Genomic DNA, 18,813 nt, shown 5'->3' on the forward strand with positions numbered 1-18,813 from the left:
TTTAAGTGAAAGATAACTTGGCACAAGGCAAGGTAGTTGAGAAAGCAGGAGGCAATGCTCACAGTATTGCAGTGTATGAGACCTGTATGGAAGGTGACAAAGTATCAACGCACTTGGTGTTTCAAGCTTCTTAACAACTGAATCACAATCTCCATAGAACGAGGTGGCACTGACTGGCATCACCAAATAAATATCAACCTCCTGTCTTCATCTACAGTGTAACAGCAACAGAAAGTTACTGAGCACCCCGGAGTGTCTGCCTGGAAAAGACGTGGCCTCACATCCAAGTAGGCACCTTCAAGACAGTTGTCAAGAGCAAGAGAAGATGCCCAAGTGTGGAAAAGGGGGTCCTTGCTATGTACTTGCAAGGTAACATTCTTAGCTTAACCAGTGCCTGAGGTCGCAAGGTTCAATCCAGAGAGACACCGTCCTAGGAAGCTGAAAAGGGCCACAGCGCCACACACTTCACAGCCAGGACTCAACCCAAGGCCACAAAGATCGACATTCAAACAGGGCCGAGGAGCAAGAATTGGCTCCCACGATTGTGCAAAGCGAGGCCATGGTCCCACAAATCCCTGCACAAATTGGATGAGTCAGAGAAGAGGGGTATTAGGAGTCCAGGAAAAAAAAGATTATTTTTAGACTCTGCTGACGAAACCTCAACCTCTGTGTTTCAGTGGACGCTGGCTGATGCAAGGCTTTGGGAAAGTGTCACACGCTGACACCCCCCCTCCCATGCATGTGCCCCCGTGATCAAGCAGAGTTTGGAAGAGGCAGGAAAGAGAGGGAAGACAACCGCAGGCCTTTTCCTAAACAAGGATCTGACACGGAAGAGTCCAAGGGCGAGTGCAATGGCATTCCTGCTTCACAGCCGCTCTTGGCTCTCTGCGTTTCACACAACTGGAAAGGGACCACGGTAGGCGTTTTGGCTGATTTTCATTCTCAAGCAGAAAGGGTCCCTCGGCCCTTATCAACTCAGTCAGTGCATCTCCCAGCGCCATTTAGAAACCGAGCAAAGGAAGCCTCCTACCATACATGGTGTGTGTCTGCTCATGGGCCCCATACTGCGTAGCAGTGGAAGAGACTAAGCCAGGCTGCAGATGTGCTGGTGGCGCCATCATCCTCGCATTGCCCTGTATGACAGGGCTATAAACGTGAGGGTGCTGCGTTGGGGAGAAGGGAGAGAGAGAGAGGAAAGTGAGAACCATTATTACCACGGGGACTTTCGGAGAAGCAAACAAACAAGAAAGAATTTCCTCCTGTTAGCAAAGTGTATGGCTTGGATACCAGGAATCAAAGTCTCAAATCAAGTGTGAATTATATTACAAGGAAAGCTTTCACACTCTCTGATTTTCTCATCCTTGCTGTTTTGGCACATAGGCCCTGGGCTTTGTGGCACTAAGGGCAGGCCTGGGCTGTGGCGCAGGCTGGAGAGCAAGCCAGCTGCAATGAATCACTCTGACCAGGAGGTCATGAGTTCGAGGCCTGCTCGGAGCCTGTGTTTGTCTTGTCTTTGTTCTATGTTAAAAGGCATTGAATGTTTGCCTATATGTGTAATGTGATCCACCCTGAGTCCCCTTCGGGGTGAGAAGGGCAGAATATAAATGCTGTAAATAAATAAATTAAAAAATGCCCGCTAGGTAACACAACACTTTCCAATACGAGCAACAGGAGGTACTAATCTCAGGTGTGCTTTGCATCCAGGTTATGATCCAAGCGATCTGACGCAGGGGACTTCTTCCCTCAGTGACCCAGCAAAACATGGCACACATCTGTCTGCACCGACTAAGTGTTTCATTCCTGCAAACTTGAGCCAGCAACCCACAGCTCAGAGACTGGTACTGGTCCACAGAGCACTCCTTGGAGTGGCACTGCTCTAAGGAGCCTCCACATATCTTTCAGTAAGGGTATCCTTATGTGTAGCACCACAGGAAACTCACTCCTGTGGCCTTCGTCAAAGTGTTATGGAGGGTATTAGCCTTCCGACAGCACCCAGTATGGCAAAGCACGAGCAAGAATGCCAACGTGAGTGGAGGCATGAGCGAGCAAGAGCCCTGCAGAAGGCCTACCTGAGACTGATAATGTGGCACGTGCTGAACAAGAGGCTGGTTGGGGAACTGCTGGGGGCTGTAGGCAACATACTGTGCGGAATAAGCCGGGGGGGTGGCGACAATTGGCGCCCCGGCCGCAGAGGCAGGGTGCATCATGGCGTTCTGGTGGTGCTGGTCTTGCCGCTGCTGGGGCATACTTGATACTGTGGGGAAGAAAGGACACATTAAGGAGAACGTGGCCCCCAGTCTTTGCCCTCCCCTCCAAGGATGAGGCCCATTCTTCCATCTAGAGCAGTGGTTCCCAACCTTTGGGCCTCCAGGCGTTTTGGACTTCAGCTCCCACAGTTCCTAACAGCTGGTAAGTCGACTGGGATTTCTCTGGAGGACCAAACGTTGGGAATCTCTGAGCTAGAGCAACAAATGACTGGGATCCACTGAGAAGCTACATTCAAATTTTAGTAGAATCTAGCCATCTCACTGCCTGCGTGGGCCTGGCTTTAAGGTCATAAAGGACCTTAAGAAAGGGAAGCAGGACATTCAGACAGAAGGAATAGACTACAAAGCTGTAGGACCATTGACTGGTAGTTCCTAGCACCCTGCTCTAGGAAAGAATGTCATTTTTGTTCCACAGGCTAGACACGGGACAGGAGAGCCCCCAACCACCGGCAGCACCAGCAGGGAAACTGACCCTCCACTGAAAAATGAAAGAACACCTGCATTCCTTTTTGGACATTCAGAGGACACTGAAGCCTCTCCGTACCCACTTAAAATGAGTATTCAGTCATTCAGAAGGCTGCACCCAAAGAGGAGGCATGCAGGATGACAGACTTGGAATTCAACCATCTAACTCAATGATGAGCAACCTTTTGGTGTGTCAAAATTCACCAAAAAACCTAGCATGACTTGGGTGGTGTGTCACTTCGAGAAAAAAACCATCATTTCGCAATATGTATAGTTTAAAGAACAAAAATATATAATTGTAATATATAACTGTATATAATAAATCAAAAACTGTTTACTACCATGATTTCCATGTACAACAATCTATGGTACCTCTTGCAGTTTCCACGCTGATTTCTCTCTATTCTAGTTTCAATGTAGTCATGAATCATGAATAATATAATAATAATATAATAGTAATAATATGATAATATACTACAATAATAATAGAATTATATATATACACACACATATACACAGTAGAGTCTCACTTATCCAACATTCTGGATTATCGAACACATTTTTGTAGTCAATGTTTTTAATTTATCATAACATTTTGGTGCTAAATTCGTAAATACAGTAATTACAACATAACATTACTGCGTATTGAACTACTTTTTCTGTCCAATTTGTTGTCTAACATGATGTTTTGGTGCTTAATTTGTAAAATCATAACCTATTTTGATGTTTAATAGACTTTTTCTTAATCTCTTCTTATTATCCAACATATTCGCTTATCCAACGTTCTGCCGACCCGTTTACGTTGGATAAGTGAGACCCTACTGTATATATATGTGTGTGTAATGTGCATAATTCCCATGGAGTAAACAACAAAAACACTGGACCAAATCACACCAAATTTAGCCACAAAAGACAGTCATCCAATCAATCTGCATGTGGCAGCAAAAATGGCTAGGTGTGTCAGTGCTGACACGCGTGTCATGGGTTGGCCATCACTGATCTAACTTGCTCTCCTGTTGATTTTTAACCCAGAGACTCAACAGTACTATCAAATCAGGCAAGTCTTGCCACAAAACTGCAGATGGAAAGTCCAACAATTGGAAAAGGTTTGTAAAGGCCCGGGCTGTGGCGCAGGCTGGAAAGCAAGCCCGCTGCAACAAATCAACAAATCACTCTGACCAAGAGGTCACGAGTTCGAGGCCAGCCTGGTGCCTGCGTCTTGTCTCTGTTCTATGTCATGGCATTGAATGTTTGCCTTTATGTGTGCAATGTGATCCGCCCTGAGTCCCCTTCGGGGTGAGAAGGGCGGAATATAAATACTGTAAATAAATAAATAAACCACTCCTTCATGAACAAATTACGATGCAAGAGAGCAGCAGGCAAGAGAGTGTGACAGTTCCACATGCAAGGGAAGCACCAAGAGCATGCAGTGTTGTATCATTCTCACCTTTACCTGCTCTATAGGTCTTGGCCTGGTTGACTGGCATGGGGGTCATTGGAATCGGGTACAGAGGCTGAAAGACAAACAGGCCTGCCATGAGAAACTCACAGATGCATCTTCTCCGGAAGCATTCACTGAGTTTTGGCGAGCAGTGGGGGGGGGGGGGGGGGCCTCCCTTCTCGAGCTATTGACAGAGGGCTGGTCAGGGTCTTTGCAGTCTTCGACCATCACAGCAGGCGCCCCAACTGCTAACAGTTTTTCCCCACACACCCAATTCAGACTGCTTGTGGCAAGGGGTCCAAAAGGGCAGCTTCAGGTCCCAGAGCTCATAGAAAACAACCACCTCACACTCTTCCCCATTAAAGCTGGAGGGGAGAAAGCAGGCTTGATCAGATCAATGCTCTTACGCTTGGAACAGGAAAGCCAGCTCAGGGTGCTCTAATCGCAAAATAAGCCGGGGTCAGTCCAGCCCCCTGCCGGCAAGGCAGACAATTGGCAGGCCTGCTTGAAGCCAGAGGGCAGGTGGAGAGGGCCTGGCTGGGAGGGAACAGGATTAAAATACTTGCTCAAAAAGGGCCTAAAAATAAACACCTTGCTCAGAACCCATCAGCGCATGCTCTCTCGGCAGCAGACCGACTGCCAAAGATGCAACGTATTACTACAAGCTGGTATTTTTGGAGTGCCGCAGTCACCATAAAGGAGCAGCTGAATTCGACTCACAGCTCGACTGAGCGTTCCCTGGGATTCATCAAGTTAAAGATGCACCGATTAACCAAGGATCAGATAACACTGGATCCAAAGTCAAAGCACAAACAGCCCACATGTTTAAGGCAGGCCTTGATGCAAATTTTAGCTCTTGCATCTAGTCTTGCCACACAAAAACATTCAGTAAGAAGACCGTCCAGCTTCCTGGGAGCTATCTTGGTGCCTTGTCCCATTGCTAGGCTTGGAAGTGCCCTGCTTTCCACCCTCCAAAGCAGGGGTCCCCAAACTAAGGCCCGGGGGCCGGATGCGGCCCTCCAACATCATTTATCTGGCCCCCACCCTCAGTTTTATAATGTAATATTTTTATATCATTTTTAATAATATAATATATTGTATATACATATAATATTGATAGTAATATTATAATGTTATACAATATAATACTAATAATAATACCATATAATAATATTAATTATACATTTTATATTACATATATTACAGTATAGTGGTATAGTTCAATATAGTAATATATAATGCTAATATTGTGCTATGCTAATAATATAGCAATAATATATTGTATGTACATACAGCTTCTCTGAGTCCCCTTCGGGGTGAGAAGGGCGGGATATAAATAAGAAATAAATGTAGTAAATGAATAAATAAATAATTTTAGACTTAGGCTTGCCCAAAGTCTGAAATGACTTGAAGTCACACAACAACAACAATTCTAATTAACTTGACTATCTCATTGGCCAGTAGCAGGCCCACACTTCCCATTGAAATCCTGATAGGTTTATGTTGGTTACAATTGTTTTCATTTTTAAACATTGTATTGTTTTCATTGTTGTTGTTTTGCGTTACAAATAAGACATGTGCAGTGTGCACAGGAATTTGTTCGTTTTTTTTTCCAAATGATAATCCGGCCCCTCTACAATCTGAAGGATTGTGGACCGGCCCTCTGCTTTAAAAGTTTGAGGACCCCTGCTCCAAAGCATCCCCATCTAACCCCAAGAGCATGGGTTTCTTTACTACAGGAAAACATCTGGCAGTTTACCTGGACCCCAGGGCTCACAGGAACGGGGTACATCATGTTGGGGGCGAAGCAAACCGGCTGGGTGTAGACAGGAGCGGGCTGCTGGTGGCCCACAATCGAGGGGCTGGGCTGGGCCTGTGGACGGGGCGATGTCGGCGTAGTCGAAGGCTTGGGCTGCCAAGAGGAGGAGCACTTGAGTTGAGAACAAGCGCCTAACAAGTCAACAGCAAGAGCATCAAAGCATCCCCAACAAGCTACTCATGGTGGGTGGATATAAAAGCCCAAGGACAAAGGCTTCCAAGGAGAGAAAACAAAGAGAGAACTTAGAGGAGAACCGAGATACGAAGGCACCTTCCTTTCTTACACTCACCTGAGCAAATGACCGAGGGTTGAACTCCTTTGCGTTAGGATTCAGTGTTGATTTTCTAACTTGTCTGGAAAGAAAATACAAAAGCGGTGCATGTTTAAGATAAAAATACAGAAAACACAAATCAGGTCTACAGAAGAGAATGCTACCTATCCTTGGACTTCCTGAGCCACCAGCCCTCTTCTCCTATCTGAGGAAGGAGGGGGGGGGACTCACTCGGTGGTGTCCTTTTTCTCCTCTTTCTCTTCTTTCGCTCCGGGACTGGAGGTCTGCACCCCCTGCGAGGTCACCTCCGGGCCCGGCTTGGGCTCAGCGTTGCCGCTGGGTGGGGAGGCGCTGGGGCTGCTGGGCTTGCTGCTGCCGGCGCTGGAAGGGGTGGCCACGCTCCCCGGGTCCACGGCAGGCTCCTTACAGCTGCCGTCGCCCTTCTCCTTTGGAACGTCTCTGGACTTCTCCGCATCTCTGCCCTTGCTTAACAGCTGCTCCACACTTTCTGGGGCGGAACTTGGTTGTAACTGCAGAGGAAAAGAACCAGACACTGAGGAAGCAACTCCAGAGGGAAAAAAGAGAAGCGCAAAGGCGTGGCTGATAAACAAATCAGGATTTCCCAGAGACCCTATCTTCAAATGAGATTCATCCTGTTTCCTGAGTTATGGGCAGCTATAAATAAAGCATACAAATATTGGTTGATTTTTAAAACAGCGGATCTAAGTCTTTTTAAAAACCCAACCCAAGGGCTGTTATTCAAGACAAACAGGTTTCTGCCGCCGTTTCAAACGATGGAACATTATGGATTTCTGTTCCGATTATGACCAATCCATTTTAAAATAGACGTCCAAATGTCATGAGCTATCAGAGCACACTTTGTGTGGAAACCTATGTGTCGTGTTAAGTCTTTTCAAGTCCCCCATCCCTTTGAGGGGGGCCTACCTGGTAGCAAACCTGGAGAATTCTCCTCTAAGAGATAAGGACGAGGGGTAGAAGATCCACCTGACCACAGGTATATCAGAGCTTTCAACAATTAGATATTGTCGATGTTTACAGTTTGCCAGCAAGATTCATTTCAGCATGAATGCTTACTGTATATACTCGAGTATAAGCCTAGTTTTTCAGACTGAAAAAGCCCCCCTTGGCTGATACTCGGGTGAAGGTCCTGGTTGGCTTATATTTGGGTGAGCTTATACTCGAGAATATATGGTACATTTATTATTTTTCTCTATTATTATTGGTATTATTACATGTATTATTTTTCTCCATTATTGTTGCTACTATTACATTTATTTTACTCTATTTTTATTATTATTATTAATACATTTATTATTTCACTCTGATCTTATTATTATTGCATCTACTATTTTACTCTTATTTATTACTACATGTATTATTTCCATGTATTTATTATTATTATTATTACATGTATTATTTTACTCTATTATGATTAAAAGGATACATAAGCACATTGACATTGAAGAAGATGAGAATAATGCTTTAATCAGATTTGGGCAGTTTTATCTTAAATCTGAGCTTGATGTAAACATTCAAAAACATTTAACCTACTGATGCCTCAATTAATGTAATTTTATTGGTATCTACAGTAGAGTCTCACTTATCCAAGCCTCGCTTATCCAAGCTTCTGGATAATCCAAGCCATTTTTGTAGTCAATATTTTCAATATATCGTGATATTTTGGTGCTAAATTTGTAAATACAGTAATTACAACATAATATTACTGTGTATTGAACTACTTTTTATGTCAAATTTGTTGTCTAACATGATGTTTTGGTGCTTAATTTGTAAAATCATAACCTAATTTGATGTTTAATAGGCTTTTCCTTAATCCCTCCCTATTATCCAAGATATTCGCTTATCCAAGCTTCTGCTGGCCCGTTTAGCTTGGATAAGTGAGACTCTACTGTATTTTTGTTTCTGAAATTTACCACCCTCGGCTTATACTGGAGTCAATGTTTTCCCAGTTTTTTTGTGGTAAAATTAGATGCCTCGGCTTATATTCGGGTCGGCTTCTACTCGAGTATATACGGTAATTCTCTTGAGGCTGCTATCTACTCCAGCAGGACGTAGGCCAGAGCAAAAAGAAAATGGAAAACCTTCCTGAATTGGGGTATTTGATGGCCTTCCCTAGAGATCATGAACTGAATTGCATTGGTGGTTGTTTGATATTATTACTGTTGTATAAACTTTTGTTTTAACTTCTGTTTTATCATCTTCTTGTGTTTTAAACTGTGTATATTGTTAATGTATTTGCGCTGTTACTTTTGAAACATTGTCAGCCGTCCCGAGTCCCCACGGGGAGATGGTGGCGGGGTATAAATGAAGTATTAGTATTATTATTATCATCATCATCATCCCACTGTGCATAACGCTTGTTGCGACACTGACCCTAGTATCATCCAACCAATCACTTGCAGCTCTCTCAAACCCTCACTAAGTTCCAAAGATTTCACTGTGGCAGAATCAAGCATTTCCTCTGACCCCCAACAGCAAAGGGACACTATTCTGCTTGCCTCCACTGGACCAGGAATGGGGGGTGGGAGGGGACATCTTGCATCAATATTATCAATCAACGACAGCAGCCAAGGCACTTACCCTGAAGTCATTCTTGAATTTCTTCAAGTCATCAATCTGCTTTCTATGTTCTAATACAGCTGGAGAAACACCTGGCAGATAACATAAGACATGTACATATAACTGATCAATGGCATGGCGTCAGCACATAGAGGAGTGGGAGGGCTGAAACCAAAGAACCCAAGGAAAGCCGCGGCTTCCGACTCCAAAGAGAACAGCCGAAATCTGGAGGGCTGCCTGTGGGGAGGGAGAAGCCCCCAAAAAAGCGCAGTGGAAACTGTAATCCAGTCACAACCCCAGAGGCCCGACGGGGATCAGGCAGCTGCAGCAACACAAAAACCATCCTAATCTGCAAAGTAAGCTTTCTCTTTCTTTCTTTCTTTCTTTCCTCTGCGTGTGCACAAAATTATTTCAGGGCTGCCTCTCATTTTCCCAAAACAACGTAGCCCAAGGAACACAGAAATTCACCTATGAGCTATGTTTCTGAGCCCAAACACATTGGAAAGTCTCCTGCTAGGAAGCCAGAAGCATAAAACAGGCATCCCTTCCTTCCGACTGGCTACACCCAAGAGTGCATCTGCACTGTAGAATTAATACAGCTTGATGCCACTTGAGCAGCCCTGGCTCAATGCCCAGGCCCACTGGGCTCATCCTTCCCACATTTATTTTATGTATTTATGTACAGCATTTATATTCCGCCCTTCTTTCTCACCCCGAAGAGGACTCAGGGCGGATCACATTACACATATAGGCAAACATTCAGTGCCTTTTAACATAGAACAAAGACAAACAAACATAGGCTCCGAGCGGGCCTCGAACTCATGACCTCCTGGTCAGAGTGATTCACTGCAGTTAATTGCAGCTGGCTTGTTTTCCCGGCTGCGCCACATCCCTTTTCCCAGCTCCAGAGTTGGAGCCGGCCGTGGCAACAACCAGGCTTTGTGTCCACCGTGTTTGGTGTAGTTCTTAAAAGTCCAGCAAAAGCTTCCAAAGCCCAGCAATGCTGCAGAGGTATAGAATCATAGAATAGTAGAGTTGGAAGAGACCTCACGGGCCATCCAGTCCAACTCCCTGCAAGAAGCAGGAAATCACATTCAAAGCACCCTCGACAGATGGCCATCCAGCCTCCATCTCTCATCTCTCCCTTCCCTCACCCCTTCCTGTATCTGTAATTCCAAGATGCCGTCTCTGGGCTTGGGAAAGAATGTCTTGCATCTCCTTGGCTGGATGATACATCATGAGAGTAATCAACTCCCTTTCTGTCACACATTTACAACTGCAGTTGTATTTATTTATTTACAGTATTTATATTCCGCCCTTCTCACGCCAAAGGGGACTCAGGGCGGTTTACAATGAACACATATATGGCAAACATTCAATGCCAACAGACAAACAACATATATAGACAGACACAGAGGCATTTAACATTTTTTTTCCAGCTTCACAATTCCAGCCACAGGGGGAGCTGCTGCTTTACTGTCCACTAGTGGCTGTACTTTCTCATTCCTTTCCTCATATTTTGCTGGCGGTTTTATGATGTTGTAAATTAGTTACATTAGCCTCCCGCATAAAGCGTACCTAAATTTCCCTACTTGACAGATGCAACTGTCTTTCAGGGCTGCATAGGTCAACAGCAAGCCGGGCTATTTAATGGTCGCCTGGGCTTCAAACTCATAACCTCTCGGTCAGTAGTGATTTATTGCAGCTGGTTACTAACCAGCTGCGCCACAGCCCGGCCCCAGTTTCACTGCAAGTTGAGACATTCATGAGCCAAAAAGTAAGATGCTAAAACCCTCTCGTCTTAAGCCAAGAGCGACATATCAAATACAGCACATCAAGCGGGCAGAAAAGCATCCTAAGGAACTTAACCAAACACAGTTCTGCTCAGCCTCAGCACAAGGGCTTTCCAAAATGTCATTCCGCTGAACCCTTCCCTCCGCACCAAAAACCCGGTGTCTCTCTCCTTTCTTCCTTCCAACTGCCCTCCCACTCAGTTCTGTTCAGTATTTCTGTGAATGAGACTTGTGTACATCAAAAGGACTGTAACAGGATGACCGATTAAGTGACAATGATGGCCCTTAAGCCTACCTTTGCATTCCGGTTTGCTAAAACTAGGAGACATTTCACTCGGCTTCTGGTGTTCCTTGGCTCCGGCTGCAGGAGAAGAACTCTGCCTCTGGTCCTGAAGCCTGGAATCTTTAGCTAGAAAAGGAAGGCAGAAAGAAGTCAAACAAACTGGACGCCCCAAACATTGGAGATTTTGCATGAAAAGCACGCCCATAAGTTTGAAGAATTTGGTGCAAACTGAAAGCCTGCAAATCCTGGGCTCTACCTGAGCTATTTGTCTTGGGAAAGGGAAAAGCAACAACCTCAAACTAAGGGAACTTTAAAAGACTTAAAAAATGTTAAGTTACTAAAAATACGTCAGGAGCAACATGGAACTATTTTTTAACCAGACCCACAAAAGACTCACCAAGGATTACTGTATATACTCGAGTATAAGCCTAGTTTTTCAGCCCCCCTTTTAAGAATGAAAAAGCCCCCCTTGGCTTATACTCGGGTGAGGATCCTGGTTGGCTTATACTCAAAAATATATGGTACATTTATTATTTTTCTCTATTATTATTGGTATTACTACATTTATTATTTTTCTCTATTATTTTGCTACTATTACATTTATTTTACTCTATTTTTATTATTACATTTATTATTTCACTCTGATATTATTATTATTACATGTATTATTTTACTCTATTATTATTAAAAGGATACATAAGCACATTTACATTGAAGAAGATGAGAATAATGATTTGATCAGAGTTGAACAGTCTTAAATTTGAGCTTGATGTAAATATTCAAAAACATTTAACCTACTGATGTCTCAATTAATGTAATTTTATTGGTACAGTAGAGTCTCACATATCCAAGCTAAACGGGCCAGCAGAAGCTTGGATAAGTGAATATCTTGGATAATAAGGAGGGATTAAGGAAAAGCCTATTAAATGTCAAATTAGGTTATGATTTTACAAATTAAGCACCAAAACAGCATGTTATACAACAAATTTGACAGAAAAAGCAGTTCAATACGCATTAATGTTATGTTGTAATTACTGTATTTATGAATTTAGCACCAAAATATCACGATATATTGAAAACATTGACTACAAAAATGCCTTGGATAATCCAGAAACTTGGATAAGCAAGGCTTGGATAAGTGAGACTCTACTGTATCTATTCTTATTTCTGAAATTTACCACTCTCGGCTTATACTGGAGTCAATGTTTTCCCAGGTTTTTTGGGGGTAAAATTAGGTGCCTCGGCTTATATTCGAGTCGGCTTATACTCAAGTATATACGGTACATATTATTTCCCTTTAAAGGGAGACTTTCAACATTCGACATTTTTGCAAAGGCCGTTGCAAATTAAATTTATAGGGTCTCTTCCAAAATATGCGTAAGAATCCAATGTTTAAAAATATCATTTATGTATATGTTTATGCCCCTACTACACCAGGATTCGATCTCTCTACTTAGACCCTCTGCTGGAGAATCATACTCACTTAGAGAATAAGGAGAAACTGCATATCCTTCTACAGGGTTCAGATAAAAACTCTACTTTAAAACTGGCCCTTTTTACGCAAAAAGCGCTGGCCATTCGTCAGAAGATGGAAGCTGAGAGCCGATACATTATTGCCATTAACAAAATCCAAACTTAAAATTTACTATGGACAAGACACTTTTTTATTTACCCCTGTCCTCGTTCAAACCTTACCTTAGGAAATTACTCATTTTGACCTTTTTACTCTGTATTTGTCTAGCAGTGGGTTATTAGGCCGCAGGTCGGGATGTTTTGTATCTTTACATGGTTTTATTGTATGTATGCGTAAGTGTGTATGTATTGTATGTTTTACATGCTTTGATATGGTCAAAAGTGACTAACCAATAAAGAATTGTATAGGGTCTCTTCCAAAATATGCGTAAGAATCCAATGTTTAAAAATATCGTTTATGTATATATATACAGTAGAGTCTCACTTATCCAACACTCGCTTATCCAACGTTCTGGATTATCCAACGCATTTTTGTAGTCAATGTTTACATTGCATTGTGATATTTTGGTGCTAAATTCGTAAATACAGTAATTACTACATAGCATTAATGTGTAATGAACTACTTTTTCTGTCAAATTTGTTGTATAACATGATGTTTTGGTGCTTAATTTGTAAAATCATAACCTATTTTGATGTTTAATAGGCGTTTTCTTAATCTCTACTTATTATCCAACATATTCTCTTATCCAACGTTCTGCCAGCCCGTTTATGTTGGATAAGTGAGACTCTACTGTATATATATATCAATATAAGAGATATATTTATCTCTTTGGGCCCAGGCTGTGGCGCAGGCTGGAGAGCAAGCCAGCTGCAACCAGCTGCAATGAATCACTCTGACCAGGAGGTCATGAGTTCGAGGCCCGCTCAGAGCCTATGTTTGTCTTGTCTTTGTTCTATGTTAAAAGGCATTGAATGTTTGCCTATATGTGTAATGTGATCTGCCCTGAGTCCCCTTCGGGGTGAGAAAGAAGGGCGGAATATAAATACTGTAAATAAATAAATAAATAAATAAATAAATGTTGCATTTGGTGTATCAGTGAAGTTGGAAGAAGGCCAGAGGGAAGTATGAAGGCAACAAAGAGAGAGTATATAATTTAGGTCCTGTTTTTGTATATTGTTTAACCATCAATTTAGAAAAGTAGGAGATGTCTTATACATAAAGCATCTTCTTTGCTCGCCCTCCCTCCTCTCTCTCAGACAAAGTGGGCACCAGACTGACTTACAATGTGCGACCCTAATGCAGAAACCCAAACGAAGGCATCGGGGCTCGTGGAAGCCTAGCTTGCCGATGCCTTTGCAAGACTTGCTCGAGGGCTCGGTTACCTTCAGCGGAGGGGGTGCCGGCGCGAGTGGCGGCCGCTGGGCTGGCAGGGGCCGGGGAAGCAGCTGGGGCCGGGGCGGCCGTGGCGACCGATTCGGCCAGAGTGGGGCCGGCTTGCGGGGAGGCCAGTGCGGGGCCCGGGGCCCCTCCTCCGAGACTGCTCTGCCTGGGAGACCGGGGCCGGTGGGCTTTCGGGGAAGACCGTGTCACTGGGAACAGGAGAGAAGAGACCCCGTTGCAAGGCACCGCAGCTGTTTTGCGCTCATAAATGTGAAACCAAACACCAGGCCTAAAACCGTTAGCAAAAACCCTCTTTCCCTTCCTCTGAAATTCCCCAGATTTTTGAGATACGGCCTCCCCCCAGCCTCTTGGACACAGGGCAAAGCAAGATCCTCCTCCTGCAAAACAACACGGGATAAACTGACTGTATCAAAGCAGATGACGGTAGAAAAAGGCCAGTGTATATAGTCAAAGACTTGCAGGCTTTTGCCAATTCGACTACATCTCAAGCTGCGCTTTCCAAGTGAACTTAGCTCCCAACTACATGTAACAAGGAAGGGCCAAGAAAGAAACAGCTCCTGTTTGGGTTAAGCTGTATACACAGATCCATTGAGAATTGAGGCACGATCTTATAATAATAATAATAATAATAATAATAATAATAATAATAATAATAATAATAATAATAATATTTTTATACCCTGCCCCATCTCCCCGAAGGGACTCGGGGCGGCTTACATGGGGCCATGCCCGACACAACAGTATAGCAACAGCAAGACAATAAAACAAATATCCCAACAATAAAACAACAGCATCAATAGAAACAGTCATAAAAATCCACCCCCTGGGGGAAAACCAACTTATAGATGTATTGATATTTGCCTGTTTTTATCCTACTATATCTCCTAAGACAGGGGTCCCCAAACTAAGGCCCGGGGGCCGGATGCAGCCCTCCAAGGTCATTTACCTGGCCCCTGCCCTCAGTTTTATAATATAATATTTTTATATCATTTTTAATAATATAATATATTGTATATACATATAATATTGATAATAGTATTATAATGTTATACAATATAATACTAATAATAATCTATATATATAAAAGAGTGATGGCATCAGGGCAGCGGACAAAACAACAAAACTACAGGCCCCCCAACCTCAAAATTTGACAACACAACCCATCATTCACGGTTCTAGGTTGATACAACAAAAAGAAAAGAAAAATAAAGTCCTAATTACAGGGAGAGGAATAATAGTTTTTATCCAATTGCTGCCAGATTGAAGGCTAAGCTCCGCCCACTTGGTCTCCTAGCAACCTACTCAGCCCAGGGGACAGGCACAGTTAGGCCTCACTTAGGCCTCTTCCACAGATTATCAGATTTTAACTGGATTATATGGCAGTGTAGACTCAAGGCCCTTCCACACAGCTATATAACCCATTTATAATCTTATATTATCTGCTTTGCACTGGATTATCTTGACTCCACACTGCCATATAATCCACTTCAGTGTGCATACTAAACATAAAGACAACCATACAACCGACATTCAATACCACCACTACCTCAACAATTTCTCACCAACACCACCAGACAACGCCACAGCAACGCGTGGCCGGGCACAGCTAGTACCATATAATAATATTAATTAAATGTTATATATTACATATAATATTACAGTATAGTGATATAGTACAATATAGTAATATATAATGCTAATATTGTGCTATGCTAATAATATAATATATTGTATGTACATACAGCTGCTCTGAGTCCCCTTCGGGGTGAGAAGGGCAGGATATAAATGTAATAAATAAATGTAGAAAATGAATAAATAAATAATTTTAGACTTAGGCTCGCCCAAAGTCTGAAATGACTTGAAGGCACACAACAACAACAATCCTAATTAACTGGGCCAGAAGCAGGCCCACACTTCCCATTGAAATCCTGATAAGTTTATGTTGGTTACAATTGTTTTCATTTTTAAATATTGTATTGTTCTTTCGTTGTTGTTGTTTTGCACTACAAATAAGACATGTGCAGTGTGCACAGGAATTTGTTCGGGGTTTTTTTTCAAATGATAATTCGGCCCCTCCACAGTCTGAAAGATTGTGGACCGGCCCTCTGCTTTAAAAGTTTGAGGACCCCTGTCCTAAGATCTCAGGGTGTCTTACAACACTCACTTCTTCCCAGTCATCCTCAAAGAAAGAAAGAGAGGAATTCAGTTACCCACAAACTCAGAACACATGAAAACCAACTTGCCTAGCATCCTGCCCTTTCTCAATCCTTCTACCACAGAGGAACCTTCGAAGTAATAATCCTTTACAGGACCCAAGTGGCCGCTGCATCAAGAGTTCTGTCTCTAAGGCTCAACAAATGTTTACTTGGTTTTTCCATCACAATCTCGCACTGGACCCCTAGCAACGCTGGCACGGAACTCTGAGGGGTTCCATAGAACCTTGCTTAAGAAACAGAAGAAGGCGGAACCCATGGCGAAGCCTCCGAGCCACGGAGGCCACCTTCACATCACCAGAGAGAAAGAGAAGCAGACATGGATCATGTGAAAGACAATCTGACAACGGGTGGAATAAGCATGCACTTTGCAGCCGAGATGCACAGAGCAGTGTGGACCGCAAAGCCCCTAGGGCCGCTTTCTGTGGGAAGCTCGGCTGTACTTACCCCCCATGACCACGGATGACCACGTCCCACTTGAAGGGCTGCCTCGGGCGGAGGAAGGCGTGGAGGCTTCTCCTGGCACATTGTGAGAGACAAATTCTAAGCCACTTGAAACCATACCCCTCCCCGCAGACACTCTGTGGCCTCGAGGGTGCCGCTGTGCCTTAGGAGACATCCGTGGCGGTCCTTGAAAAAGCAACACACACACACCCTAAACGGTGAACACCACAAAACACCCCCTTTTCCGCAGCCACATTCCACCAACACAACATGTTTTTAGTACATTGCCACATTTAATACATTGCCACAAAGCTGCCACTGCAGAAGGAGGGAAGTCTACTGTTTTCAACGCTTGCCATATCTAGGTCTCCACGGAGAGGTGTTTCAAGTTTTTACACATGTCATAACATTCTAGAAGAAAGGCAATGGTTTACCCTCAAGGAAACTGGCCCTTACCATGGTCATCAAGAGGGCCTGAAAAGCTGCCACTGAAAAGGTTCGGTCTGTGCGTCCCACAAGCAAGTGACAACATTGACCTCCTTCAACAGAACCAAGAGACTGAGCCAAGCCCTACTGAACTCCAACAAAAGTCAGCTTCCTCCAGTTCTCTCTACAATGCCATGGCTTGCAGAGAAGCTTTGGCCTGCTTTACGCATTCCTATAAAGGCAGAAAACAGCCTCCAATAGGAGACACTGAGAAACTATGCAGAGGGAACACCCCTGGCCCCTTCCCAAGGGTTATACCGAGGTCGGAAGGGGACCAAATAATCTCTTCTCCTGGATCTTCTGACCCTTTGCAAATATTCCCCACAATTATCTGGATGTTACGCTAGCATTTATTGTTTATTTTATACTTTAAGGATTTATACTTTTCATTTTTCCCCCAAGGCAGGAAAGTCGGCTCCCAATCTAAACAAAAACCTGGTTAGCTCTACTGAAGGTTTGTTTCTAATTCAGAATTTGAGACCAGCTTCAAACTCAGGTTACAAACCAAGCCTAGTTAGCCCTAAGCACACCTAAGGCTGTGCTAACGCTCACCTTTTCAGCCCAGGGACAAGAGCAAAGATTGTTACAGCATTCACAGGGGTTCTATTTATACGGGTTCTGCCTGGCACTGAAGCGGAATGAAATTTTCCTCCCTGTGGCGATTTTGGACTTTATGTAAAGGACTCTCTTAGAAAAACAAAAGCGGTCAACAGAAATAACCAGGTAATAAAAGCAAAAAACAGCAGCTTTGCAAAGTGCACGAATTATAGGTTCAAGCCAGGAAGAGCACATTTTTTTTTCAAAAACTATAATTCACACGAGAAAGAAGGGGGGAAACACAAAGACAAACGGAAAAGTCATGAACAAACCCAACGGTGGTCTTTGTACCTTCTGAAGACATGCGTTTAGGCATAGTGGAGGCAGGTGCTGGAGAGCCATGAGCAGAGGGGTGAGACGGGGGCCTGGAGGGCCGCGAGGGGGGCCTGGAGGGCGGCCTTGTAGGGGTGGCTGCCCGAGGAGGAAGAGTGGTGGGACCTGACGGGTAGCGAGAAGGTGGGCGAGAGGAAGGAGATGGGCAAGGCGATGGCCAGGGAACACCTGACAGAACAAATGAGATGAAGGAAAGCATAAAAACTAAAGAAACAAAATATGGGGGAAAAAACAGGGAGGGGAAAGTAAAAAATGACAAAAATGATTTCTCATCCTTCTTTGGTGTCCTTTAACCCATTGGGTTGTTCTACGGGCTCATACCAAAGGTGAAGGGCAGCTCCAAAAGGTTCTTTCACCCTCCTTTGAGGACATTGCCAACCTGTACAATTGTTTGAACCCCCAATGGGTTAAATTTAGGATCTACAAAAACGACTGCGGAAGAGACAATGAAGTATAAATCCGTCAAACCCCACTGGTACCAACAATGCCATGGGAGCAAGGAAGGCGCAAACGTGCAGCTCAGCCCCTCCTCATCTGGTGAAACATGGCTAGACCAATTTGGCTGGTCTAAACGGTCCATGTCTTTGGCAGAGCTGCTCGCTTGGCATGGAGGTCCCAGAGGCTCCCAGAAGGCTGAAGCCAGCTGAACGCACTGCCCTGTGGATTTAATGCCTTCCAGTGGGAAGACAAGAGGAAAGGACCAAACTTCTCCCAAGAAAGAGAGTTGTGTTCAGTGCCTGACATTGGCGCCTATTGTGCCCTTTCAATAATGCAGTCATTCAGCATTTTAGCGGAACAGGAAATCGGTCCCCAAGCCGCAACTCAACTGTTTATCCTTGGGCCACAAGCACTCACTGCACTCAAACCCAAGCAACATTCCTTGTGGAAAAGGCAAAGTGTTGGATCTTCCATGCCATGGGAAGCAAGG

General features: G+C 43.9%; 2 protein-coding genes across 13 annotated transcripts in view; one reads left to right on the plus strand and one right to left on the minus strand.

The window, feature by feature from the left end:
- Positions 1-4,186, plus strand: part of sh2b3 (SH2B adaptor protein 3) — an 82,342-nt gene extending 78,156 nt beyond the window's left edge. Inside the window, exon 8 of the mRNA XM_062958396.1 lies at positions 2,683-4,186. Within this exon, the coding sequence (XP_062814466.1) occupies positions 2,683-2,687 (5 nt within the window). The 3' untranslated portion in view covers positions 2,688-4,186. The remainder of the gene's footprint in view (positions 1-2,682) is intronic.
- The window catches only part of atxn2 (ataxin 2), a 51,416-nt gene that overhangs the window by 9,719 nt on the left and 22,884 nt on the right, over positions 1-18,813 (minus strand). For 4 of the 12 annotated variants that reach the window (XM_062958388.1, XM_062958384.1, XM_062958381.1 and 1 more), the window contains 11 exons: positions 17,844-18,089; positions 16,473-16,655; positions 13,794-14,000; positions 10,950-11,063; positions 8,883-8,953; positions 6,495-6,793; positions 6,282-6,345; positions 5,933-6,085; positions 4,180-4,246; positions 2,070-2,254; positions 1,031-1,163 (listed from right to left, as the gene is read on the minus strand). In XM_062958388.1, coding sequence (XP_062814458.1) covers positions 1,031-1,163; positions 2,070-2,254; positions 4,180-4,246; positions 5,933-6,085; positions 6,282-6,345; positions 6,495-6,793; positions 8,883-8,953; positions 10,950-11,063; positions 13,794-14,000; positions 16,473-16,655; positions 17,844-18,089 — 1,722 coding nt within the window. The remainder of the gene's footprint in view (positions 1-1,030; positions 1,164-2,069; positions 2,255-4,179; positions 4,247-5,932; positions 6,086-6,281; positions 6,346-6,494; positions 6,794-8,882; positions 8,954-10,949; positions 11,064-13,793; positions 14,001-16,472; positions 16,656-17,843; positions 18,090-18,813) is intronic. The other 8 variants (XM_062958386.1, XM_062958385.1, XM_062958382.1 and 5 more) reach the window with 6 other exon arrangements.

This window comes from Anolis carolinensis, chromosome X (assembly GCF_035594765.1).
Source record: "Anolis carolinensis isolate JA03-04 chromosome X, rAnoCar3.1.pri, whole genome shotgun sequence".
Classification (NCBI taxonomy): domain Eukaryota; kingdom Metazoa; phylum Chordata; class Lepidosauria; order Squamata; family Dactyloidae; genus Anolis; species Anolis carolinensis.